The 27,540-nt window shown below is 45.1% G+C and overlaps 1 protein-coding gene across 7 annotated transcripts in view; it reads left to right on the top strand.

The window, feature by feature from the left end:
- Positions 1 to 27,540, top strand: part of ALS2CL (ALS2 C-terminal like) — a 152,991-nt gene that overhangs the window by 100,826 nt on the left and 24,625 nt on the right. For all 7 annotated transcript variants that reach the window (XM_077267857.1, XM_077267858.1, XM_077267853.1 and 4 more), the window contains exons 17-20: positions 355 to 485; positions 7,088 to 7,261; positions 14,179 to 14,266; positions 14,702 to 14,859. In XM_077267857.1, the coding sequence (XP_077123972.1) occupies positions 355 to 485; positions 7,088 to 7,261; positions 14,179 to 14,266; positions 14,702 to 14,859 (551 nt within the window). The remainder of the gene's footprint in view (positions 1 to 354; positions 486 to 7,087; positions 7,262 to 14,178; positions 14,267 to 14,701; positions 14,860 to 27,540) is intronic.

Raw genomic sequence — 27,540 nt, 5'->3', positions numbered from 1 at the left:
TCTATGACCCCTTAGTTTTGCAGTTTGGGGTTCAGTTCATTCTTTATCATACTTTATTCATAGTCTATTTTCCCTTAAAGTAATATAATAAAATAAAGAAGTAGGTTTTATAATAAAATGTTGGATACACACACAATGTCTGCCACCCGTGTCCTCTTTAAGTGGTTGTTGGTATCTATCTGTCTTTGTCAGTCTGAATTGTAGCACTTGGATTTCTGCTCCTGAAGCAGGAAGCTCAGGATGAACAGAGCACAAGGTTTATCCAGTGCTGAGGATTGTGTGCTTTGTCGTTTCTCCGCTACTCGGCTCCTAGTAAAATCTTAATACAATACATTATATCTGGTTGATTTATAGGGAAAACTCACTTTCGCCAATGGATTCACCTTGGTGGGGTCATTCAATAAAAGTCCGCACAGCGGCCTGCAGACACAGGGGGTCCTCACCACGGCCAGCAGCTTCCAGGACGAGGTCCTGAAGAAAAAGTTGTGAGTAATAATCAGTATGTGGAGAAATCGATGTCAGGAGAAGGAAAATGAAAGATTAAATTCAGAATGTATTACACATGGAGAGCAATGGAATGGCGCCATCCAGTGGTCACACCAAACACACACACACAGGTCAGAATATTTCCCATAGAGGTCAGTGAAGCTGTGCCATCTGCTGGTCAGATTAACTTCACATAAAAACCAGGAAATACTGTGAGACATCGCCACCTAGAGGTCAAAGTAAGTACAAGAGAAAATCAGGAGATTCCAACCCATGGAGTGTAGAGAACAGCGCCACCTAGAGGTCAAAGTAAGTACAAGAGAAAATCAGGAGATTCCACCCCATGGAGTGTAGAGAACAGCGCCACCTAGAGGTCAAAGTAAGTACAAGAGAAAATCAGGAGATTCCAACCCATGGAGTGTAGAGAACAGCGCCATCTAGAGGTCTAAGTAAGTACAAGAGAAAATCAGGAGATTCCACCCCATGGAGTGTAGAGAACAGCGCCATCTAGAGGTCAAAGTAAGTACAAGAGAAAATCAGGAGATTCCACCCCATGGAGTGTAGAGAACAGCGCCATCTAGAGGTCAAAGTAAGTACAAGAGAAAATCAGGAGATTCCAACCCATGGAGTGTAGGGAACAGCGCCATCTAGAGGTCAAAGTAAGTACAAGAGAAAATCAGGAGATTCCACCCCATCGAGTGTAGAGAACAGCGCCACCTAGAGGTCAAAGTAAGTACAAGAGAAAATCAGGAGATTCCACCCCATGGAGTGTAGAGAACATCGCCATCTAGAGGTCAAAGTAAGTACAAGAGAAAATCAGGAGATTCCAACCCATGGAGTGTAGAGAACAGCGCCATCTAGAGGTCAAAGTAAGTACAAGAGAAAACCAGGAGATTCCACCCCATGGAGTGTAGAGAACATCGCCATCTAGAGGTCAAAGTAAGTACAAGAGAAAATCAGGAGATTCCACCCCATGGAGTGTAGAGAACAGCGCCATCTAGAGGTCTAAGTAAGTACTAGAGAAAATCAGGAGATTCCAACTCATGGAGTGTAGAGAACAGCGCCACCTAGAGGTCAAAGTAAGTACAAGAGAAAATCAGGAGATTCCAACCCATGGAGTGTAGAGAACAGCGCCATCTAGAGGTCAAAGTAAGTACAAGAGAAAATCAGGAGATTCCACCCCATGGAGTGTAGAGAACAGCGCCATCTAGAGGTCAAAGTAAGTACAAGAGAAAATCAGGAGATTCCAACCCATGGAGTGTAGAGAACAGCGCCATCTAGAGGTCAAAGTAAGTACAAGAGAAAACCAGGAGATTCCAACCCATGGAGTGTAGAGAACAGCGCCATCTAGAGGTCAAAGTAAGTACAAGAGAAAACCAGGAGATTCCACCCCATGGAGTGTAGAGAACATCGCCATCTAGAGGTCAAAGTAAGTACAAGAGAAAATCAGGAGATTCCACCCCATGGAGTGTAGAGAACAGCGCCATCTAGAGGTCTAAGTAAGTACTAGAGAAAATCAGGAGATTCCAACTCATGGAGTGTAGAGAACAGCGCCACCTAGAGGTCAAAGTAAGTACAAGAGAAAATCAGGAGATTCCAACCCATGGAGTGTAGAGAACAGCGCCATCTAGAGGTCAAAGTAAGTACAAGAGAAAATCAGGAGATTCCACCCCATGGAGTGTAGAGAACAGCGCCATCTAGAGGTCAAAGTAAGTACAAGAGAAAACCAGGAGATTCCACCCCATGGAGTGTAGAGAACAGCGCCATCTAGAGGTCTAAGTAAGTACTAGAGAAAATCAGGAGATTCCACCCCATGGAGTGTAGAGAACAGCGCCATCTAGAGGTCTAAGTAAGTACAAGAGAAAATCAGGAGATTCCAACCCATGGAGTGTAGAGAACAGCGCCATCTAGAGGTCTAAGTAAGTACAAGAGAAAATCAGGAGATTCCACCCCATGGAGTGTAGGGAACAGCACCATCTAGAGCTCAGATTCACCAAGTGAGGAGATTATTACCAATGGACATCAATAAAAGTCCGGGCTGTTATATGTCACAGCTCGGTCTCCCTTGGGAGAATGCGAGTGTCGTACATGTCACGTGAGGGATAAGGCCGTACTCTGCCACATGGGGAGGGCACCCAGAGCATAGACAGCTTCTCACACACTTTGTGCTGTTTCCTTCATCTCTGATTGTTGTTAATGTAAGTCTTATTCTACAAGCACCGAGGCTCGAGATTCATGGCGCCGCCTAGTGGACGGATCAAACACATGAAAATCACAACGTTTCCTATTGAGTTTTGGAAACTGCACCATTAAGTGATCAGTCCCACAGAATATTAGAAGCCGGATTTATTATCTACATATTAGGAAGTGAAATGTCAGCGACTAGTGGTTAGAACAACAACACATGAAAACACAACCTGCAGCAACTAATGGCCACATCGGTGGACATCAGCAGACTTTAATCAGATAGCGCCATCTAGGGGTCAGATAAACCAAACTTAAGAGTCATTAGACCTCAAAAGAGCCGTGTCATCTATGGTCAGATTAACCACACAGATATCAATTCCCCATAGACTTCAATGGAACAGCGCCATCTAGTGGTCAGATTAACCACACGGATATCTATTACCTATTATTGACACAGCGCCATCTATGGTCAGATTAACCACACAGATTATTAATATTGTTATTATCATAATTTATTTCTATAGCACCATTGATTCCATGGTGCTGTACATGAGAAGGGGTTACATACAAGTTACAGATATCACAGTAAACAAACTAACAATTACAGACTGATACAGAGGGGCGAGGACCCTGCTCTTGCGGACTTACATTCTACAGGATGGTGGGGAAGGAGACAATAGGTTGAGGGTTGCAGGAGCTCCAGTGTTGGTGGAGCAGTAGCTCCAGTAGTGGTGAGGAGGCAGCGGGGTCAATGCAGGCTGTAGGCTTTCCTGAAGAGATGGGTTTTCAGATTCCGTCTGAAGGATCCGAATGTGGTTGATAGTCGGACGTGTTGGGGCAGAGAATTCCAGAAGATGGGGGATATTCTGAAGAAGTCTTGGAGGCGGTTGGGTGAGTAGCGAATAAGTGTGGAGAAGAGAAGGAGGTCTTGGGAGGACCGGAGATTCCGTGAGGGAAGATATCGGGAGATTAGGTCAGAGATATATGGAGGAGACAGGTTATGGATGGCTTTATAGGTCAGTGTTAGTAATTTGAACTGGATACGCTGAGGGAATGGGAGCCAGTGAAGGGATTTGCAGAGGGGGGAAGGGGAGGAGTAGCGAGGAGAGAGATGGATTAGTCGGGCAGCAGAGTTAAGGATGGACTGGAGAGGTGCGAGAGTGTTAGCAGGGAGGCCACAGAAAAGGATGTTGCAGTAGTCAAGGCGGGAGATGATGAGGGCACGCACAAGCATTTTAGTAGATTGACGGTTGAGGAAAGGACGGATTCTGGAGATATTTTTGAGCTGGAGGCGACAGGAGGTGGACAGAGCTTGGATGTGCGGTTTGAAGGACAGGGCAGAGTCAAGGGTTACTCCGAGGCAGCGGACTCCCGGTACGGGGAAAGCGTGATGACGTTAATTGCGATAGATAGGTCAGGTAAGGAAGATCTGTGGGGTGGAGGAAATATGATGAGTTCAGATTTGTCCACATTGAATTTGAGGAAGCGAGAGGAGAAGGAGGAGGATATGGCTGATAGACACTCTGGGATTCTGGACAGCAGAGCGGTGACGTCTGGGCCAGAGAGGTAGATCTGAGTGTCATCAGCATAGAGGTGGTACTGGAAGCCATGGGACTTTATGAGTTGTCCCAGGCCAAGTGTATAGATTGAGAAGAGTAGGGGTCCTAGAACAGAGCCTTGGGGGACTCCAACAGAGAGAGGGTGGGATGAGGAGGTAGTGTGGGAGTGGGAGACGCTGAATGTGTGGTTGGAAAGGTACGAGGAGATCCAGGATAGGGCGAGGTCTTTGATGCCAAAGGAGGAGAGGATCTGTAGTAGGAGGCAGTGGTCAACTGTGTCGAAAGCAGAGTACAGGTCTAGAAGGAGGAGTACAGAGTACTGTCCGTTAGCTTTGGCTGTAAGTAAGTCATTAGTGATTTTGGTCAGGGCAGTCTCAGTTGAGTGATGGGGGCGGAAACCAGATTGTAGATTGTCAAAGTGCAAGTTAGATGAGAGGTGGGAGGAGAGTTCAGTGTGGACGTGCTGCTCCAGGAGTTGGGTAGCAAATGGGAGCAGCGATATTGGGCGATAGCTGGACATAGCAGTTGGATCGAGGGTTGGCTTTTTAAGGATAGGTGTGATTGTGGCATGTTTGAAAGCAGAAGGGAAGGTGCCAGAAGTTAGTGATAGGTTGAATAGGTGGGTTAGGGATGAGATAAGAGTGGTGGTGAGGTTGGGGAGGGGGTGGGATGGGATGGGGTCGAGCGCACAGGTGGTGAGGTGCGATTTGGAGAGGAGACAGTTAAGCCCCCCTTCAGTGATGTTGGATAGGGAGGTTATGGGGTTTGGGCATTGGTCTGGTATACAAAGGGGTTGTGGTGGTTGAACAATGAAGATTTGCCTTGTCTGGTCGATCTTATTGTTAATGTATGTGGCAAAGTCCTCAGCAGAGATGAGGGAGGTTGGAGGGGGCAGTGGTGGGCGGAGGAGGGAGTTAAAGGTTATGAATAACTGCTTGGGGTTGTAGGATAGGGAAAATACGAGGGCTGTGAAGTCGCCTGTTTAGCAGAGGTGAGAGCAGATTTAAAAGCGAGTGTTGCCTGTTTGAATGCAGTGAAGTCATCTTGCGAATGTGTTTTCTTACAATGCCGCTCCGCAACCTTGGACACTTGCCGGAGCTTTTTAGTGGTGTTATTGTGCCAGGGTTGTCTATTGATACGTCACACTCTGCCATGGACGAGAGGGCAACCGTGTCAATAGCTGATGCGAGAGTGGCATTGTAGAAAGCAGTGGCAGTGTCTGTGTCGTGGAGTGAGGATATGGATGCCTGTGGTAAGATGGAGTCAGAGTGTGTGGGTGTCTAGGTGTGCGAGGTTTCTGCGGGGGTGCGCATGTTGCTGGACATGGGTGACTGGTGAGGAGGACAGGGATGAGAAGGTGAGCAGATGGTGGTCGGATAGAGGGAGAGGGGAGGTGGTGAAGTTAGATAGAGAGCAGAGACGGGTGAAGACCAGGTCTAGTGTATGTCCGTCTGTGTGGGTGGCTGAGGAGGACCACTGAGTAAGTCCAAAGGATGAGGTAAGGGACAGAAGTTTAGAGGCTGTTGACTGAGGGGTATCAGTGGGGATGTTAAAGTCACCCATGATGATGGTGGGAATGTTAGCAGAGAGAAAGTGAAGAAGCCAGGTGGAGAATTGGTCAATAAAGGCAGTGGCCGGGCCCGGAGGTCGGTATATGACGGCCACTTGGAGGTTGGAGGGAGAGTAGATGCGGACAGAGTGAACTTGAAAAGAAGGGATGATAAGGGAGGGTAGAGGTGGAATTGGGTTAAAGGTACAATTAGAAGAAAGGAGAAGGCCCACTCCTCCACCATGTCTGTTGCCGGGGCGAGGGGTGTGGGTGAAGTGGAGGCCGCCGTAACACAGCGCAGCATTGGAGGCGGTGTCAGAGAGTGTTAGCCATGTTTCTGTGAGGCCGAGGAAGGCAAGACTGTGAGAGAGGAAAAGGTCATGAATCACATGAAGCTTATTGCAGATTGAGCGGGCATTCCAGAGTGCTCCAGAGAGAGGGAGCAGGGGGGTGGGCGTCAGGGGCACGGGTTTTATATTGGAAAGATTGCGGGAGTTCATATTAGATAGGGAGCAGTAGGAGGGGGGAGTAATGGGAGGTATGAGCTGTGGGGGTCCAGGGTTGGGAGATATGTCGCCAGCAGTGAGGAGAAGCAGAGAAAGGGAGAGCAGGTGGGAGGAGAGTGGCTGGCTTGTTTTATGTTTTATTAGGATAGATTTGGGGTTGAGGAGCAGGTCAGCAGAGGAGGACAGGTGAGGAGGTAAGAGGGAAGGGGAGATGATTATTTGGTTAGAGGGTGCTGGGGTTTGTGATAGCGAAGGAGAGAGAGGATTAGTGGAGAAAACACTGTAAGGGCATAGGTAAACATGTTGAAGGAGTAAGATGGGTTAATAGAAAAGCTAGATCCAAGTAATAAGAAGTGCTTACTCAGCAGACATACCCAAAAGAGACAGATACATAGAGTGGGGTCCTGACTCCTGCAATGACTAACTGCCGTTGAAATAACTGCGACGTCTTTATGCTTAGCTGCGTAATGCTTTGCTGCAGGAATGTGTGTGCCTGACCCCACACGCGTGCACCCCTTAAGATGCTAATAAATGTATAGGATATTTATAGATATCATTGACACAGCGCCATCTAGTGGTCAGATTAACCACACAGATATCTGTTGCCCATAAACTTCAATGGAACAGCGCCATCTAGGGGTCAGATTAACCACACAGATATCTATTATACATAGACATCATTGACACAGCACCATCTAGTGGCCAGCTTTGAGCATACACATATAAACTCTCCTGGTTTTTCTGGATTTTCCATTGCCATCCCTCACCTATAATTCCCGCACTTGTTTCTCACCTTGCAGCCAGTTTGGCGCCGGTTCGTTCCCGGTGGAGGAGCGCTGGCAGGGAATATTCGAACAATTCCAGAAATTCCTTGAATCTGGATGCAAAAGAGAAAGTGAGGAATCGTTCCTGGGTTTTCATGTGAAGTCCAGCAAGAAGCTGCAGAAGTCGCAGGAGTATCTGCACTGTCCGAGGTGAGCGGGTGCTGGGATAAGGGCGATGACATGTCTGCAGGGGGGGTAGGAGGAGGGGCAAATACTTCTGCAATGGCCCCCAATATCCGGGGACATCACATAGGAGAGGCTGCAACAGAGGAGGGCGGGAAACCAGCGACCTATCGTAGCGTCTGCGCAATGCAAGACTACACAGCAGCACAGAGGATGTCAGGAGGCCATCAGGAGGAGCCCTGTAGGCAGTATCACAGCAGCACAGAGGATGTCAGGAGACCATCAGGAGGAGCCCTGTAGGCAGAACCACAGCAGCACAGGGGATGTCAGGAGGCCATCAGGAGGAGTCTATACGCAGAACCACAGCAGCACAGAGGATGTCAGGAGGCCATCAGGAGGAGCCCTGTAGGCAGCACCACAGCAGCACAGAGGATGTCAGGAGGCCATCAGGAGGAGCCCTGTAGGCAGTACCACAGCAGCACAGAGGATGTCAGGAGGCCATCAGGAGGAGCCCTGTAGGCAGCACCACAGCAGCACAGAGGATGTCAGGAGGCCATCAGGAGGAGCCCTGTAGGCAGTACCACAGCAGCACAGAGGATGTCAGGAGGCCATCAGGAGGAGTCTATAGGCAGAACCACAGCACAGAGGATGTCAGGAGGCCATCAGGAGGAGTCTATAGACAGCACAGAGGATGTCAGGAGGCCATCAGGAGGAGCCCTGTAGGCAGCACCACAGCAGCACAGAGGATGTCAGGAGGCCATCAGGAGGAGCCCTGCAGGCAGTACCACAGCAGCACAGAGGATGTCAGGATGCCATCAGGAGGAGCCCTGCAGGCAGTACCACAGCAGCACAGAGGATGTCAGGAGGCCATCAGGAGGAGCCCTGTAGGCAGTATCACAGCAGCACAGAGGATGTCAGGAGGCCATCAGGAGGAGCCCTGTAGGCAGTATCACAGCAGCACAGAGGATGTCAGGAGGCCATCAGGAGGAGCCCTGTAGGCAGTACCACAGCAGCACAGAGGATGTCAGGAGGCCATCAGGAGGAGTCTTGTAGGCCGAACCACAGCAGCACAGAGGATGTCAGGAGGCCATCAGGAGGAGCCCTGTAGGCAGTACCACAGCAGCACAGAGGATGTCAGGAGGCCATCAGGAGGAGTCTTGTAGGCCGAACCACAGCAGCACAGAGGATGTCAGGAGGCCATCAGGAGGAGCCCTGTAGGCAGTACCACAGCAGCACAGAGGATGTCAGGAGGCCATCTGGAGGAGTCTTGTAGGCAGTACCACAGCAGCACAGAGGATGTCAGGAGGCCATCAGGAGGAGCCCTGTAGGCAGTACCACAGCAGCACAGAGGATGTCAGGAGGCCATCAGGAGGAGCCCTGTAGGCAGTACCTTTGCAGCACGGAGGATGTCAGGAGGCCATCAGGAGGAGCCCTGCAGGCAGAAACACAGCAGCACAGAGGATGTCAGGAGGCCATCTGGAGGAGTCTTGTAGGCAGTACCACAGCAGCACAGAGGATGTCAGGAGGCCATCAGGAGGAGCCCTGTAGGCAGAACCACAGCAGCACAGAGGATGTCAGGAGCCATCAGGAGGAGCCCTGTAGGCAGTACCACAGCAGCACAGAGGATGTCAGGAGACCATCAGGAGGAGCCCTGTAGGCAGAACCACAGCAGCACAGAGGATGTCAGGAGCCATCAGGAGGAGCCCTGTAGGCAGTACCACAGCAGCACAGAGGATGTCAGGAGGCCATCAGGAGGAGCCCTGTAGGCAGTACCACAGCAGCACAGAGGATGTCAGTAGACCATCAGGAGGAGGCCTGTAGGCAGTATCACAGCAGCACAGAGGATGTCAGGAGACCATCAGGAGGAGCCCTGTAGGCAGTACCACAGCAGCACAGAGGATGGCAGGAGGCCATCAGGAGGAGCCCTGTAGGCAGTACCACAGCAGCACAGAGGATGTCAGGAGGCCATCAGGAGGAGCCCTGCAGGCAGTACCACAGCAGCACAGAGGATGTCAGTAGACCATCAGGAGGAGGCCTGTAGGCAGTATCACAGCAGCACAGAGGATGTCAGGAGACCATCAGGAGGAGCCCTGTAGGCAGTACCACAGCAGCACAGAGGATGTCAGGAGGCCATCAGGAGGAGCCCTGTAGGCAGAACCACAGCAGCACAGAGGATGTCAGGAGGAGCCCTGTAGGCAGTACCACAGCAGCACAGAGGATGTCAGGAGGCCATCAGGAGGAGCCCTGCAGGCAGTATCTCAGCAGCACAGAGGATGTCAGGAGGTCATCAGGAGGAGTCCTGTAGGCAGTACCACAGCAGCACAGAGGATGTCAGGAGGCCATCAGGAGGAGCCCTGCAGGCAGTACCACAGCAGCACAGAGGATGTCAGGAGGCCATCAGGAGGAGCCCTGTAGGCAGAACCACAGCAGCACAGAGGATGTCAGGAGGAGCCCTGTAGGCAGTACCACAGCAGCACAGAGGATGTCAGGAGGCCATCAGGAGGAGCCCTGCAGGCAGTATCTCAGCAGCACAGAGGATGTCAGGAGGTCATCAGGAGGAGTCCTGTAGGCAGTACCACAGCAGCACAGAGGATGTCAGGAGGCCATCAGGAGGAGCCCTGCAGGCAGTACCACAGCAGCACAGAGGATGTCAGGAGGCCATCAGGAGGAGCCCTGCAGGCAGTACCACAGCAGCACGGAGGATGTCAGGAGGCCATCAGGAGGAGCCCTGTAGGCAGTACCTCAGCAGCACAGAGGATGTCAGGAGGTCATCAGGAGGAGTCCTGTAGGCAGTACCACAGCAGCACAGAGGATGTCAGGAGGCCATCAGGAGGAGCCCTGTAGGCAGTATCACAGCAGCACAGAGGATGTCAGGAGGCCATCAGGAGGAGCCCTGTAGGCAGTACCACAGCAGCACAGAGGATGTCAGGAGGCCATCAGGAGGAGCCCTGTAGGCAGTACCACAGCAGTACAGAGGATGTCAGGAGGCCATCAGGAGGAGTCTTGTAGGCCGAACCACAGCAGCACAGAGGATGTCAGGAGGCGATCAGGAGGAGCCCTGCAGGCAGAAACACAGCAGCACAGAGGATGTCAGGAGGCCATCTGGAGGAGTCTTGTAGGCAGTACCACAGCAGCACAGAGGATGTCAGGAGGCCATCAGGAGGAGCCCTGTAGGCAGAACCACAGCAGCACAGAGGATGTCAGGAGGCCATCAGGAGGAGCCCTGTAGGCAGTATCACAGCAGCACAGAGGATGTCAGGAGGTCATCAGGAGGAGTCCTGTAGGCAGTACCACAGCAGCACAGAGGATGTCAGGAGGCCATCAGGAGGAGTCCTGTAGGCAGTACCACAGCAGCACAGAGGATGTCAGGAGGCCATCAGGAGGAGTCTTGTAGGCAGAACCACAGCAGCACAGAGGATGTCAGGATGCGATCAGGAGGAGCCCTGTAGGCAGTACCACAGCAGCACAGAGGATGTCAGGAGGCCATCAGGAGGAGCCCTGTAGGCAGTACCACAGCAGCACAGAGGATGTCAGGAGGCCATCAGGAGGAGCCCTGCAGGCAGTACCACAGCAGCACAGGGGATGTCAGGAGGCCATCAGGAGGAGCCCTGTAGGCAGTACCACAGCAGCACGGAGGATGTCAGGAGGCCATCAGGAGGAGGCCTGTAGGCAGTACCTCAGCAGCACAGAGGATGTCAGGAGGCCATCAGGAGGAGCCCTGTAGGCAGTACCACAGCAGCACAGAGGATGTCAGGAGGCCATCAGGAGGAGCCCTGTAGGCAGTACCACAGCAGCACAGAGGATGTCAGGAGGCCATCAGGAGGAGGCCTGTAGGCAGAACCACAGCAGCACAGAGGATGTCAGGAGGAGCCCTGTAGGCAGTATCACAGCAGCACAGAGGATGTCAGGAGGCCATCAGGAGGAGCCCTGTAGGCAGTACCACAGCAGCACAGAGGATGTCAGGAGGCCATCAGGAGGAGCCCTGTAGGCAGTACCACAGCAGCACAGAGGATGTCAGGAGGCCATCAGGAGGAGCCCTGTAGGCAGTACCACAGCAGCACAGAGGATGTCAGGAGGCCATCAGGAGGAGTCCTGCCCTGTAGGCAGTATCACAGCAGCACAGAGGATGTCAGGAGGCCATCAGGAGGAGCCCTGCAGGCAGTACCACAGCAGCACAGGGGATGTCAGGAGGCCATCAGGAGGAGCCCTGTAGGCAGTACCACAGCAGCACGGAGGATGTCAGGAGGCCATCAGGAGGAGCCCTGTAGGCAGTACCACAGCAGCACGGAGGATGTCAGGAGGCCATCAGGAGGAGGCCTGTAGGCAGTACCTCAGCAGCACAGAGGATGTCAGGAGGCCATCAGGAGGAGCCCTGTAGGCAGTACCACAGCAGCACAGTGGATGTCAGGAGGCCATCAGGAGGAGCCCTGTAGGCAGTACCACAGCAGCACAGAGGATGTCAGGAGGCCATCAGGAGGAGGCCTGTAGGCAGTATCACAGCAGCACAGAGGATGTCAGGAGGCCATCAGGAGGAGCCCTGTAGGCAGTACCACAGCAGCACAGAGGATGTCAGGAGGCCATCAGGAGGAGCCCTGTAGGCAGTACCACAGCAGCACAGAGGCCATCAGGAGGAGGCCTGTAGGCAGTATCACAGCAGCACAGAGGATGTCAGGAGGCCATCAGGAGGAGCCCTGCAGGCAGTATCACAGCAGCACAGAGGATGTCAGGAGGCCATCAGGAGGAGCCCTGTAGGCAGTACCACAGCAGCACAGAGGATGTCAGGAGGAGCCCTGTAGGCAGTACCACAGCAGCACAGAGGATGTCAGGAGGCCATCAGGAGGAGCCCTGTAGGCAGTACCACAGCAGCACAGAGGATGTCAGGATGCCATCAGGAGGAGTCCTGCAGGCAGTACCTCAGCAGCACAGAGGATGTCAGGAGGTCATCAGGAGGAGCCCTGTAGGCAGTACCACAGCAGCACAGAGGATGTCAGGAGGCCATCAGGAGGAGCCCTGTAGGCAGTACCACAGCAGCACAGAGGATGTCAGGAGGCCATCAGGAGGAGCCCTGCAGGCAGTACCACAGCAGCACGGGGGATGTCAGGAGGCCATCAGGAGGAGCCCTGTAGGCAGTACCACAGCAGCACAGAGGATGTCAGGAGGCCATCAGGAGGAGGCCTGTAGGCAGTACCTCAGCAGCACAGAGGATGTCAGGAGGCCATCAGGAGGAGCCCTGTAGGCAGTACCTCAGCAGCACAGAGGATGTCAGGAGGCCATCAGGAGGAGCCCTGTAGGCAGTACCACAGCAGCACAGAGGATGTCAGGAGACCATCAGGAGGAGCCCTGTAGGCAGTACCACAGCAGCACAGAGGATGTCAGGAGGCCATCAGAAGGAGGCCTGTAGGCAGAACCACAGCAGCACAGAGGATGTCAGGAGGCCATCAGGAGGAGCCCTGTAGGCAGTACCACAGCAGCACAGAGGATGTCAGGAGGCCATCAGGAGGAGCCCTGTAGGCAGTACCACAGCAGCACAGAGGATGTCAGGAGGCCATCAGGAGGAGCCCTGTAGGCAGTACCACAGCAGCACAGAGGATGTCAGGAGGCCATCAGGAGGAGCCCTGTAGGCAGTACCACAGCAGCACAGAGGATGTCAGGAGGCCATCAGGAGGAGCCCTGTAGGCAGTACCACAGCAGCACGGAGGATGTCAGGAGGCCATCAGGAGGAGCCTTGTAGGCAGTACCTCTGCAGCACGGAGGATGTCAGGAGGCCATCAGGAGGAGCCCTGTAGGCAGTACCTCTGCAGCACGGAGGATGTCAGGAGGCCATCAGGAGGAGCCCTGTAGGCAGTACCACAGCAGCACGGAGGATGTCAGGAGGCCATCAGGAGGAGTCCTGCAGGCAGTACCACAGCAGCACAGAGGATGTCAGGAGGCCATCAGGAGGAGCCCTGTAGGCAGTACCACAGCAGCACGGAGGATGTCAGGAGGCCATCAGGAGGAGCCTTGTAGGCAGTACCTCTGCAGCACGGAGGATGTCAGGAGGCCATCAGGAGGAGCCCTGTAGGCAGTACCTCTGCAGCACAGAGGATGTCAGGAGGCCATCAGGAGGAGCCCTGTAGGCAGTACCACAGCAGCACAGAGGATATCAGGAGGCCATCAGGAGGAGCCCTGTAGGCAGTACCACAGCAGCACAGAGGATGTCAGGAGGCCATCAGGAGGAGCCCTGTAGGCAGTACCACAGCAGCACGGAGGATGTCAGGAGGCCATCAGGAGGAGCCTTGTAGGCAGTACCTCTGCAGCACGGAGGATGTCAGGAGGCCATCAGGAGGAGCCCTGTAGGCAGTACCTCTGCAGCACGGAGGATGTCAGGAGGCCATCAGGAGGAGCCCTGTAGGCAGTACCACAGCAGCACAGAGGATGTCAGGAGGCCATCAGGAGGAGCCCTGTAGGCAGTACCACAGCAGCACAGAGGATGTCAGGAGGCCATCAGGAGGAGCCCTGTAGGCAGTACCTCTGCAGCACGGAGGATGTCAGGAGGCCATCAGGAGGAGCCCTGTAGGCAGTACCACAGCAGCACGGAGGATGTCAGGAGGCCATCAGGAGGAGTCCTGCAGGCAGTACCTCAGCAGCACAGAGGATGTCAGGAGGCCATCAGGAGGAGCCCTGTAGGCAGTACCACAGCAGCACAGAGGATGTCAGGAGGCCATCAGGAGGAGCCCTGTAGGCAGAACCACAGCAGCACAGAGGATGTCAGGAGGCCATCAGGAGGAGCCCTGTAGGCAGTACCACAGCAGCACAGAGGATGTCAGGAGGCCATCAGGAGGAGCCCTGTAGGCAGTACACAAGATGGCGTCTGTATAGAGAGGAGGAGGACTTACATCAGCTCTCAGCTGTGCAGAGCGTTTCAGCCCTAATATCCAAAACCTGATGTTTGTGTCTGTTCTCAGGGACAACGAGAAGGACTCTGGTCAGATTGAAGATGTTATGCAGGAGCTGAGTCTGGAAGCTGAATCTTTACAGAAATATCTGGAGAAGGTAAAACACCGCTATGTGAGTAGGACATCATTGTGAAATTTAAAGCGACAGTACACCCATATGTTTGATTATGGCGCATATTACCGACACCATTATTTTAATGCCAATGCGGTCCCCAGTCATCTCATGGCGGCCTCAGAATTGTTAATTAGTGTGATTCTCATGAATGTGGGTGGAGCTATTCTCAGTGTAGGTGTGGTTTCCTGAACAGTGGGTGTGGCTCATGGATGTGAACTTTGTTTCCTGGACAGTGGTTGTGTCTCATGAATGTGGTTTCCTGAACAGTGGGCGTGTCTCTCGTAAATTTGGGTGTGAGTCATGAATGTGGGTGTGGTTACCTGATCAGTGGGTGTGGCTTATATTTCTCCCATTTCTCAGTTTCGGGGGGATGGTACATCTTGTATTATGTGCCTATTGTGTACTGTTCTATTTCAGGCCTTTAACACTTCCCACCACCCCCTGAAGAAGGTGATGAAGCTGCTCCTGCTGGTCTTCCAGGCCACATACTCGGGGCTAGGAGCCAACCTCCATCTTCTGAGCATGGCGCAGGAGGAGATCAAGTACTATGCAAAGAAGCTCTGGGAGTTCTTCAGGTGTCTCCCTTTATTCTCTTAACAGAGGCTGATGTTATATGGAGAGACTATAGGGTGTCCAGTGTGTGCGTATCAAAATATTGTCCCATGTGACCGGTGTAATATTAATAATAATATCCCTGGTGTCCGGTGTAATAATAATGATAATAATAATGTTAGTATCCCTGGTATCCTGTGTAATACTAATAATAATATCCCTGGTATCCTGTGTAATAATAATAATAATATCCCTGGTATCCTGTGTAATAATAATTATATTATCCCTGGTGTCCGGGGTAATAATAATGTTAGTATCCCTGGTATCCTGTGTAATACTAATAATAATATCCCTGGTATCCTGTGTAATACTAATAATAATATCCCTGGATCCTGTGTAATAATAATAATAATATCCCTGGTATCCTGTGTAATAATAGTAATAATATCCCTGGTATCCTGTGTAATAATAATGTTAGTATCCCTGGTATCCTGTGTAATAATAATAATAATATCCCTGGTGTCCGGTGTAATAATAATGATATTATCCCTGGTGTCCAGTGTAATAATAATGTTAGTATCCCTGGTATCCTGTGTAATATTAATAATAATATCCCTGGTGTCCAGTGTAATAATAATAATATCCCTGGTATCCTGTGTAATAATAATAATAATAATATCCCTGGTATCCTGTGTAATAATAATGATATTATCCCTGGTGTCCGGGGTAATAATAATGATATTATCCCTGGTGTCCGGGGTAATAATAATAATATCCCTGGTATCCTGTGTAATAATAATAATAATAATAATAATATCCCTGGTATCCTGTGTAATAATAATGATATTATCCCTGGTGTCCAGTGTAATAATAATAATATCCCTGGTATCCTGTGTAATAATAATAATAATAATATCCCTGGTATCCTGTGTAATAATAATGATATTATCCCTGGTGTCCAGGGTAATAATAATGATATTATCCCTGGTGTCCGGGGTAATAATAATAATATCCCTGGTATCCTGTGTAATAATAATAATAATAATAATAATATCCCTGGTATCCTGTGTAATAATAATGATATTATCCCTGGTGTCCGGGGTAATAATAATGATATTATCCCTGGTGTCCGGGGTAATAATAATAATATCCCTGGTATCCTGTGTAATAATAATAATAATATCCCTGGTATCCTGTGTAATAATAATGATATTATCCCTGGTGTCCAGTGTAATAATAATAATATCCCTGGTATCCTGTGTAATAATAATAATAATAATATCCCTGGTATCCTGTGTAATAATAATGATATTATCCCTGGTGTCCAGTGTAATAATAATAATATCCCTGGTATCCTGTGTAATAATAATAATAATAATAATATCCCTGGTATCCTGTGTAATAATAATGATATTATCCCTGGTGTCCGGGGTAATAATAATGATATTATCCCTGGTGTCCAGTGTAATAATAATAATATCCCTGGTATCCTGTGTAATAATAATAATAATAATATCCCTGGTATCCTGTGTAATAATAATGATATTATCCCTGGTGTCCGGGGTAATAATAATGATATTATCCCTGGTGTCCAGTGTAATAATAATAATATCCCTGGTATCCTGTGTAATAATAATAATAATAATATCCCTGGTATCCTGTGTAATAATAATGATATTATCCCTGGTGTCCGGGGTAATAATAATGATATTATCCCTGGTGTCCGGGGTAATAATAATAATATCCCTGGTATCCTGTGTAATAATAATAATAATAATAATATCCCTGGTATCCTGCGTAATAATAATGATATTATCCCTGATGTCCGGGGTAATAATAATAATATCCCTGGTATCCTGTGTAATAATAATGATATTATCCCTGGTGTCCAGTGTAATAATATTAATATCCCTGGTATCCTGTGTAATAATAATAATAATAATAATATCCTTGGTATCCTGTGTAATAATAATGATATTATCCCTGGTGTCCGGGGTAATAATAATGATATTATCCCTGGTATCCAGTGTAATAATAATAATATCCCTGGTATCCTGTGTAATAATAATAATAATAATATCCCTGGTATCCTGTGTAATAATAATGATATTATCCCTGGTGTCCGGGGTAATAATAATGATATTATCCCTGGTGTCCGGGGTAATAATAATAATATCCCTGGTATCCTATGTAATAATAATAATAATAATATCCCTGGTATCCTGTGTAATAATAATGATATTATCCCTGGTGTCCAGTGTAATAATAATAATATCCCTGGTATCCTGTGTAATAATAATAATAATAATAATATCCCTGGTATCCTGTGTAATAATAATGTTAGTATCCCTGGTATCCTGTGTAATAATAATAATAATATCCCTGGTGTCCGGTGTAATAATAATGATATTATCCCTGGTGTCCAGTGTAATAATAATAATATCCCTGGTATCCTGTGTAATAATAATAATAATAATATCCCTGGTATCCTGTGTAATAATAATGATATTATCCCTGGTGTCCGGGGTAATAATAATGATATTATCCCTGGTGTCCGGGGTAATAATAATAATATCCCTGGTATCCTGTGTAATAATAATAATAATAATAATATCCCTGGTATCCTGTGTAATAATAATAATAATATTCCTGGTATCCTGTGTAATAATAATGATATTATCCCTGGTGTCCGGTGTAATAATAATAATATCCCTGGTATCCTGTGTAATAATAATAATAATATTCCTGGTATCCTGTGTAATAATAATGATATTATCCCTGGTGTCCAGTGTAATAATAATAATATCCCTGGTATCCTGTGTAATAATAATAATAATAATATCCCTGGTATCCTGTGTAATAATAATGATATTATCCCTGGTGTCCGGGGTAATAATAATGATATTATCCCTGGTGTCCAGTGTAATAATAATAATATCCCTGGTATCCTGTGTAATAATAATAATAATAATATCCCTGGTATCCTGTGTAATAATAATGATATTATCCCTGGTGTCCGGGGTAATAATAATGATATTATCCCTGGTGTCCAGTGTAATAATAATAATATCCCTGGTATCCTGTGTAATAATAATAATAATAATATCCCTGGTATCCTGTGTAATAATAATGATATTATCCCTGGTGTCCGGGGTAATAATAATGATATTATCCCTGGTGTCCGGGGTAATAATAATAATATCCCTGGTATCCTGTGTAATAATAATAATAATATCCCTGGTATCCTGCGTAATAATAATGATATTATCCCTGATGTCCGGGGTAATAATAATAATATCCCTGGTATCCTGTGTAATAATAATGATATTATCCCTGGTGTCCAGTGTAATAATATTAATATCCCTGGTATCCTGTGTAATAATAATAATATCCTTGGTATCCTGTGTAATAATAATGATATTATCCCTGGTGTCCGGGGTAATAATAATGATATTATCCCTGGTGTCCGGGGTAATAATAATAATATCCCTGGTATCCTATGTAATAATAATAATATCCCTGGTATCCTGTGTAATAATAATGATATTATCCCTGGTGTCCAGTGTAATAATAATAATATCCCTGGTATCCTGTGTAATAATAATAATAATAATAATATCCCTGGTATCCTGTGTAATAATAATGTTAGTATCCCTGGTATCCTGTGTAATAATAATAATAATATCCCTGGTATCCTGTGTAATAATAATGATATTATCCCTGGTGTCCAGTGTAATAATAATAATATCCCTGGTATCCTGTGTAATAATAATAATAATAATAATATCCCTGGTATCCTGTGTAATAATAATGATATTATCCCTGGTGTCCGGGGTAATAATAATGATATTATCCCTGGTGTCCGGGGTAATAATAATAATATCCCTGGTATCCTGTGTAATAATAATAATAATATCCCTGGTATCCTGTGTAATAATAATAATAATAATATTCCTGGTATCCTGTGTAATAATAATGATATTATCCCTGGTGTCCGGTGTAATAATAATAATATCCCTGGTGTCCAGTGTAATAATAATGTTAGTATCCCTGGTATCCTGTGTAATAATAATAATAATATCCCTGGTATCCTGTGTAATAATAATAATATCCCTGGTATCCTGTGTAATAATAATGATAATATTCCTGGTATCCTGTGTAATAATAATGATATTATCCCTGGTGTCCGGGGTAATAATAATGATATTATTACTGGTGTCCAGTGTAATAACAATGATAATATCCCTTGTGTCTGAGGTAATAATAATGATATTATCCCTGGTGTCCAGTGTAATAATAATAATGATAATATCCCTGGTGTCCGGGTTAATAGTAATGATATTATCCCTGATGTCTGAGGTAATAATAATGATATTATCCCTGGTGTCCAGTGTAATAATAATAATATCCCTGGTATCCTGTGTAATAATAATAATAATATCCCTGGTATCCTGTGTAATAATAATGATATTATCCCTGGTGTCCGGGGTAATAATAATGATATTATCCCTGGTGTCCAGTGTAATAATAATAATATCCCTGGTATCCTGTGTAATAATAATAATAATAATATCCCTGGTATCCTGTGTAATAATAATGATATTATCCCTGGTGTCCGGGGTAATAATAATGATATTATCCCTGGTGTCCGGGGTAATAATAATAATATCCCTGGTATCCTGTGTAATAATAATAATAATATCCCTGGTATCCTGCGTAATAATAATGATATTATCCCTGATGTCCGGGGTAATAATAATAATATCCCTGGTATCCTGTGTAATAATAATGATATTATCCCTGGTGTCCAGTGTAATAATATTAATATCCCTGGTATCCTGTGTAATAATAATAATAATAATATCCTTGGTATCCTGTGTAATAATAATGATATTATCCCTGGTGTCCGGGGTAATAATAATGATATTATCCCTGGTGTCCGGGGTAATAATAATAATATCCCTGGTATCCTATGTAATAATAATAATATCCCTGGTATCCTGTGTAATAATAATGATATTATCCCTGGTGTCCAGTGTAATTATAATAATATCCCTGGTATCCTGTGTAATAATAATAATAATAATAATATCCCTGGTATCCTGTGTAATAATAATGTTAGTATCCCTGGTATCCTGTGTAATAATAATAATAATATCCCTGGTGTCCGGTGTAATAATAATGATATTATCCCTGGTGTCCAGTGTAATAATAATGTTAGTATCCCTGGTATCCTGTGTAATAATAATAATAATATCCCTGGTATCCTGTGTAATAATAATGATATTATCCCTGGTGTCCAGTGTAATAATAATAATATCCCTGGTATCCTGTGTAATAATAATAATAATAATATCCCTGGTATCCTGTGTAATAATAATGATATTATCCCTGGTGTCCGGGGTAATAATAATGATATTATCCCTGGTGTCCGGGGTAATAATAATAATATCCCTGGTATCCTGTGTAATAATAATAATAATAATAATATCCCTGGTATCCTGTGTAATAATAATAATAATAATATTCCTGGTATCCTGTGTAATAATAATGATATTATCCCTGGTGTCCGGTGTAATAATAATAATATCCCTGGTGTCCAGTGTAATAATAATGTTAGTATCCCTGGTATCCTGTGTAATAATAATAATAATATCCCTGGTATCCTGTGTAATAATAATAATATCCCTGGTATCCTGTGTAATAATAATGATAATATTCCTGGTATCCTGTGTAATAATAATGATATTATCCCTGGTGTCCGGGGTAATAATAATGATATTATTACTGGTGTCCAGTGTAATAACAATGATAATATCCCTTGTGTCTGAGGTAATAATAATGATATTATCCCTGGTGTCCAGTGTAATAATAATAATGATAATATCCCTGGTGTCCGGGTTAATAGTAATGATATTATCCCTGATGTCTGAGGTAATAATAATGATATTATCCCTGGTGTCCAGTGTAATAATAATAATATCCCTGGTATCCTGTGTAATAATAATAATAATAATATCCCTGGTATCCTGTGTAATAATAATAATAATAATAATAATATCCCTGGTATCCTGTGTAATAATAATAATAATATTCCTGGTATCCTGTGTAATAATAATAATAATATCCCTGGTATCCTGTGTAATAATAATAATAATATTCCTGGTATCCTGTGTAATAATAATGATATTATCCCTGGTGCCCGGGGAAATAATAATGATATTATCCCTGGTGTCCGGGGTAATAATAATAATATCCCTGGTATCCTGTGTAATAATAATAATATCCCTGGTATCCTGTGTAATAATAATAATAATAATAATAATCCTGGTATCCTGTGTAATAATAATGATATTATCCCTGGTGTCCCGTGTAATAATAATGATATTATCCCTGATGTCTGAGGTAATAATAATGATATTATCCCTGGTGTCCCGTGTAATAATAATAATATTATCCTTGGTGTCCGGGGTAATAATAATGATAATATCCCTGGTGTCCGGGGTAATAATAATGATATTATTACTGGTGTCCAGTGTAATAACAATGATAATATCCCTTGTGTCTGAGGTAATAATAATGATATTATCCCTGGTGTCCAGTGTAATAATAATAATGATAATATCCCTGGTGTCCGGGTTAATAGTAATGATAATATCCCTGGTGTCCAGTGTAATAATGATATTATCCGTGGTGTTCGGGGTAATAATGATGATATTATCCCTGGTGTCCGGGGTAATAATAATGATATTATCCCTGGTGTCCGGGGTAATAATAATAATATCCCTGGTATCCTGTGTAATAATAATAATATCCCTGGTATCCTGTGTAATAATAATAATAATATTCCTGGTATCCTGTGTAATAATAATGATATTATCCCTGGTGTCCGGGGTAATAATAATGATATTATCCCTGGTGTCCGGGGTAATAATAATAATATCCCTGGTATCCTGTGTAATAATAATAATATCCCTGGTATCCTGTGTAATAATAATAATATCCCTGGTATCCTGTGTAATAATAATAATAATATTCCTGGTATCGTGTGTAATAATAATGATATTATCCCTGGTGTCCAGTGTAATAATAATAATAATATCCCTGGTATCCTGTGTAATAATAATAATAATATCCCTGGTATCCTGTGTAATAATAATAATGATATTATCCCTGGTATCCTGTGTAATAATAATAATAATAATATCCCTGGTATCCTGTGTAATAATAATGATATTATCCCTGGTGTCCAGTGTAATAATAATAATATCCCTGGTATCCTGTGTAATAATAATAATAATAATAATATCCCTGGTATCCTGTGTAATAATAATAATAATATTCCTGGTATCCTGTGTAATAATAATAATATCCCTGGTATCCTGTGTAATAATAATAATAATAATATCCCTGGTATCCTGTGTAGTAATAATAATAATAATATCCCTGGTATCCTGTGTAATAATAATAATAATATTCCTGGTATCCTGTGTAATAATAATAATAATATTCCTGGTATCCTGTGTAATAATAATGATATTATCCCTGGTGTCTGGGGTAATAATAATGATATTATCCCTGGTGTCCGGGGTAATAATAATGATATTATCCCTGGTATCCTGTGTAATAATAATAATATCCCTGGTATCCTGTGTAATAATAATAATATTCCTGGTATCCTGTGTAATAATAATGATATTATCCCTGGTGTTCCGGGTAATAATAATGATATTATCCCTGGTATCCTGTGTAATAATAATAATAATATTCCTGGTATCCTGTGTAATAATAATGATATTATCCCTGGTGTCCGGGGTAATAATGATGATATTATCCCTGGTGTCCGGGGTAATAATGATGATATTATCCCTGGTGTCCGGGGTAATAATAATGATATTATCCCTGGTGTCCGGGGTAATAATAATGATATTATCCCTGGTGTTCCGGGTAATAATAATGATATTATTACTGGTGTCCGGGGTAATAATAATGATATTATCCCTGGTGTCCGGGGTAATAATAATGATATTATCCCTGGTGTCCGGGGTAATAATAATGATATTATTACTGGTGTCCGGGGTAATAATAATGATATTATCCCTGGTGTCCGGGGTAATAATGATGATATTATCCCTGGTGTCCGGGGTAATAATGATGATATTATCCCTGGTGTCCGGGGTAATAATAATGATATTATCCCTGGTGTCCGGGGTAATAATAATGATATTATCCCTGGTGTTCCGGGTAATAATAATGATATTATTACTGGTGTCCGGGGTAATAATAATGATATTATCCCTGGTGTCCGGGGTAATAATAATGATATTATCCCTGGTGTCCGGGGTAATAATAATGATATTATCCCTGGTGTCCGGGGTAATAATAATGATATTATCCCTGGTGTTCCGGGTAATAATAATGATATTATTACTGGTGTCCGGGGTAATAATAATGATATTATCCCTGGTGTCCGGGGTAATAATAATGATATTATCCCTGGTGTCCGGGGTAATAATGATGATATTATCCCTGGTGTCCGGGGTAATAATAATGATATTATCCCTGGTGTCCGGGGTAATAATAATGATATTATCCCTGGTGTCCGGGGTAATAATAATGATATTATCCCTGGTGTCTGGGGTAATAATAATGATATTATCCCTGGTGTTCCGGGAAAAAATAATGATATTATTACTGGTGTCCGGGGTAATAATGATGATATTATCCCTGGTGTCCCGTGTAATAATGATGATATTATCCCTGGTGTCCGGGGTAATAATGATGATATTATCCCTGGTGTCCTGTGTAATAATAATGATATTATCCCTGGTGTCCGGGGTAATAATAATGATATTATCCCTGGTGTCCGGGGTAATAATGATGATATTATCCCTGGTGTCCGGGGTAATAATAATGATATTATCCCTGGTGTCCGGGGTAATAATAATGATATTATCCCTGGTGTTCCGGGTAATAATAATGATATTATTACTGGTGTCCGGGGTAATAATAATGATATTATCCCTGGTGTCCGGGGTAATAATAATGATATTATCCCTGGTGTCCGGGGTAATAATGATGATATTATCCCTGGTGTCCGGGGTAATAATAATGATATTATCCCTGGTGTCCGGGGTAATAATAATGATATTATCCCTGGTGTCCGGGGTAATAATAATGATATTATCCCTGGTGTCTGGGGTAATAATAATGATATTATCCCTGGTGTTCCGGGAAAAAATAATGATATTATTACTGGTGTCCGGGGTAATAATGATGATATTATCCCTGGTGTCCCGTGTAATAATGATGATATTATCCCTGGTGTCCGGGGTAATAATGATGATATTATCCCTGGTGTCCTGTGTAATAATAATGATATTATCCCTGGTGTCCCGTGTAATAATGATGATATTATCCCTGGTGTCTGAGGTAATAATGATGATATTATCCCTGGTGTCCGGGGTAATAATAATGATATTATCCCTGGTGTCCGGGGTATGTTGTGGTTTCTGTTGGTGGGCTCCCTCTGGTGGTTACTGCTGGTACTGGGTGACTTTGGTGGGTTGCGGCCTTTGGTTTCCACCTGTCCATCAGAGGCTGGGTGTTTCCTATTTTACCTGGCCTTTCTGTCATTTCCCTTGCCGGCTATCAATGTGTTCAGATGTGCTCTGTTTGGTTCCTGCCTACCTGCTCCCAGATCTTTCAGGATAAGCTAAGTGCTGATTTTCAGTTGTTTGGTTTTTTGTCCAGCTTGCTTATTATGTCTCTATGTTAGCTGGTTGCTCTAGTGGACTGAGGTTCTCCCCATGTGCCATGAGTTGGCACATGGGTTCTTGTAATCTCAGGATGGTTTTTTTGATTAGGGTTTTTTGCTGACCGCTCAGTCCCCTTTTGTATCATTCTGCTTTCTAGTTTTCAGCGGGCCTCTATTTGCTAAAGCTATATATATCATCTCTATGTATGTGCCTTCCTCTCATTTCACCGTCAATACATGTAGGGGGCAACTATATCTTTGGGGTTAATTCCTCTGGAGGCAAGTGAGGTCTTGTTTTCTCTGCAGTACTAGTTAGCTCTTAGGCCATGTGCACACGTTGCGGATTTCTTGCAGAAATTTCCTGAAGAAAACCGGAAATTTTCTGCAAGAAATCCGCATTTTTTTTTTTGCGTTTTTTTTCCGTTTTTTTTCGCGTTTTTTTACCATTCTGCAAGCGTAATTAGCTTGCAGAATGCTAAAGTTTTCCAAGCGATCTGTAGCATCGCTTGGAAAACTGACTGACAAGTTGGTCACACTTGTCAAACATACTGTTTGACAAGTGTGACCAACTTTTTACTATAGATGCAGCTTATGCAGCATCTATAGTAAAAGATAGAATGTTTTAAAATAATAAAAAAAATAAAAAAATGCTTATACTCACCCAGACATCTCCTCACCGGCGTCCGTTCCTCTTCCTATAGCTGGTCTGTGCGCACAGGGCCTTCCGTGACGTCACGGTCACGTGAGCGGTCACATGACCGCTCACGACCAATCACAGGATAGTGACGTCATCGGCAAGGTCCTTCGCCGCACACCAGCTACAGGAACCGAACGGCAGCGTGCAGCGGTGAGGCGGGAACACTGCGCGGGACATCGAAGGTGAGTATAGGACTATTTTTTATTTTATTTCTTATTTTTTGACCACTTATATGGTGCCCAGTGCGTGGAGGAGAGTCTCCTCTCCTCCACCCTGGGTACCAACCGCACATAATCTGCTTACTTCCCGCATGGTGTGCACAGCCCCGTGCGGGAAGTAAGCAGATCAATGGACTCCTAGGTGTGCGGAATCCATGCAATTTCGCATTTTTAATGAACATGTTGCTTTTTTTTCCGCTATGCGATTTTTTCGTGGAAAAAATCGCAACATTTGCACAAAAAATGCGGAATACCTTGTAAATAATAGGAGGCATATGTTAGCGTTTTTTTCGCGTTTTTATCACGTTTTTATAGCGAAAAAACACGAAAAAAACGCTAAAAATCCTGAACGTGTGCACATGGCCTTAGGCTGGTGCGTATAATCTGGTGCGGATAAAACAGGGTGATGAGTGGAAAACCGCATTTAATACGCCTGAGGGCCATTTTGAGTATTTGGTAATGCCTTTTGGACTCTCCAATGCTCCGTCAGTCTTTCAGTCCTTTATGCACAATATTTTCCGTGAATATCTGGATAAGTTTATGATTGTGTATTTGGATGATATTTTGGTGTTTTCTGATGACTGGGAGTCTCATGTTCTACAGGTCAGGAAGGTGTTTCAGGTTTTGCGGGCCAATTCTCTGTTTGTGAAGGGCTCAAAGTGTCTCTTCGGAGTCCAGAAGATTTCTTTTTTGGGGTACATTTTTTCTCCTTCTACTATTGAGATGGATCCCGTTAAGGTTCAGGCTATTTGTGACTGGACACAACCTACATCTGTTAAGAGCCTTCAGAAGTTCTTGGGGTTTGCTAATTTTTATCGTCGGTTCATTGCTAATTTTTCCAGTATTGTTAAACCTTTGACTGATTTGACTAAAAAGGGTGCTGATGTTGCTGATTGGTCTCCTGCGGCCGTGGAGGCCTTTCGGGAACTTAAGCGCCGGTTTTCTTCTGCTCCTGTGTTGTGTCAACCAGATGTTTCACTTCCTTTTCAGGTGGAGGTTGATGCTTCCGAGATTGGAGCGGGGGCGGTTTTGTCACAGAGAAGTTCTAATGGCTCGGTGACGAAGCCATGTGCTTTCTTCTCTAGAAAATTCTCGCCCGCCGAGCGCAATTATGATGTGGGTAATCGGGAGCTTTTGGCCATGAAGTGGGCATTTGAGGAGTGGCGTCATTGGCTTGAGGGTGCTAAACATCGCGTGGTGGTCTTGACTGATCACAAGAATCTCATTTACCTTGAGTCTGCCAGGCGTTTGAATCCTAGACAGGCTCGTTGGTCATTATTTTTTTCTCGTTTCAATTTCGTGGTTTCATACCTGCCAGGTTCAAAGAATGTGAAGGCAGATGCTCTTTCCAGGAGTTTTGTGCCTGATTCTCCTGGAGACACTGGGCCTGCTGGTATCCTTAGGGATGGGGTAATATTGTCCGCCGTATCCCCAGACTTGCGACGCGCATTGCAGGAGTTTCAGGTGGATAAACCGGATCGATGTCCTCCAGAAAGACTGTTTGTTCCGGATGATTGGACCAGTAGAGTCATCTCCGAGGTCCATTCTTCTGTGTTGGCTGGTCATCCTGGAATATTTGGTACAAGAGATTTGGTGGCCAGGTCTTTTTGGTGGCCTTCCTTGTCTAGGGATGTGCGTACCTTTGTGCAGTCTTGTGAAGTGTGTGCTCGAGCTAAGCCTTGCTGTTCACGGGCTAGTGGGTTGTTGTTATCTTTGCCCATCCCGAAGAGGCCTTGGACGCACATTTCCATGGATTTTATTTCTGATCTCCCGGTTTCACAGAAAATGTCCGTTATCTGGGTTGTGTGTGACCGCTTTTCTAAGATGGTTCATTTGGTGCCCTTGCCTAAGTTACCCTCCTCCTCTGAGTTGGTTCCTTTGTTTTTTCAGAACGTGGTTCGTTTGCATGGGATTCCGGAGAATATCGTTTCTGACAGGGGATCCCAGTTTGTGTCTAGATTTTGGCGGACATTTTGTGCCAAGATGGGCATTGATTTGTCTTTCTCGTCTGCATTCCATCCTCAGACGAATG

The sequence above is a fragment of the Ranitomeya variabilis genome, chromosome 6 (genome assembly GCF_051348905.1).
Source record: "Ranitomeya variabilis isolate aRanVar5 chromosome 6, aRanVar5.hap1, whole genome shotgun sequence".
Taxonomy (NCBI): Eukaryota; Metazoa; Chordata; class Amphibia; order Anura; family Dendrobatidae; genus Ranitomeya; species Ranitomeya variabilis.
This window is presented reverse-complemented; position numbering and strand designations above follow the sequence as displayed.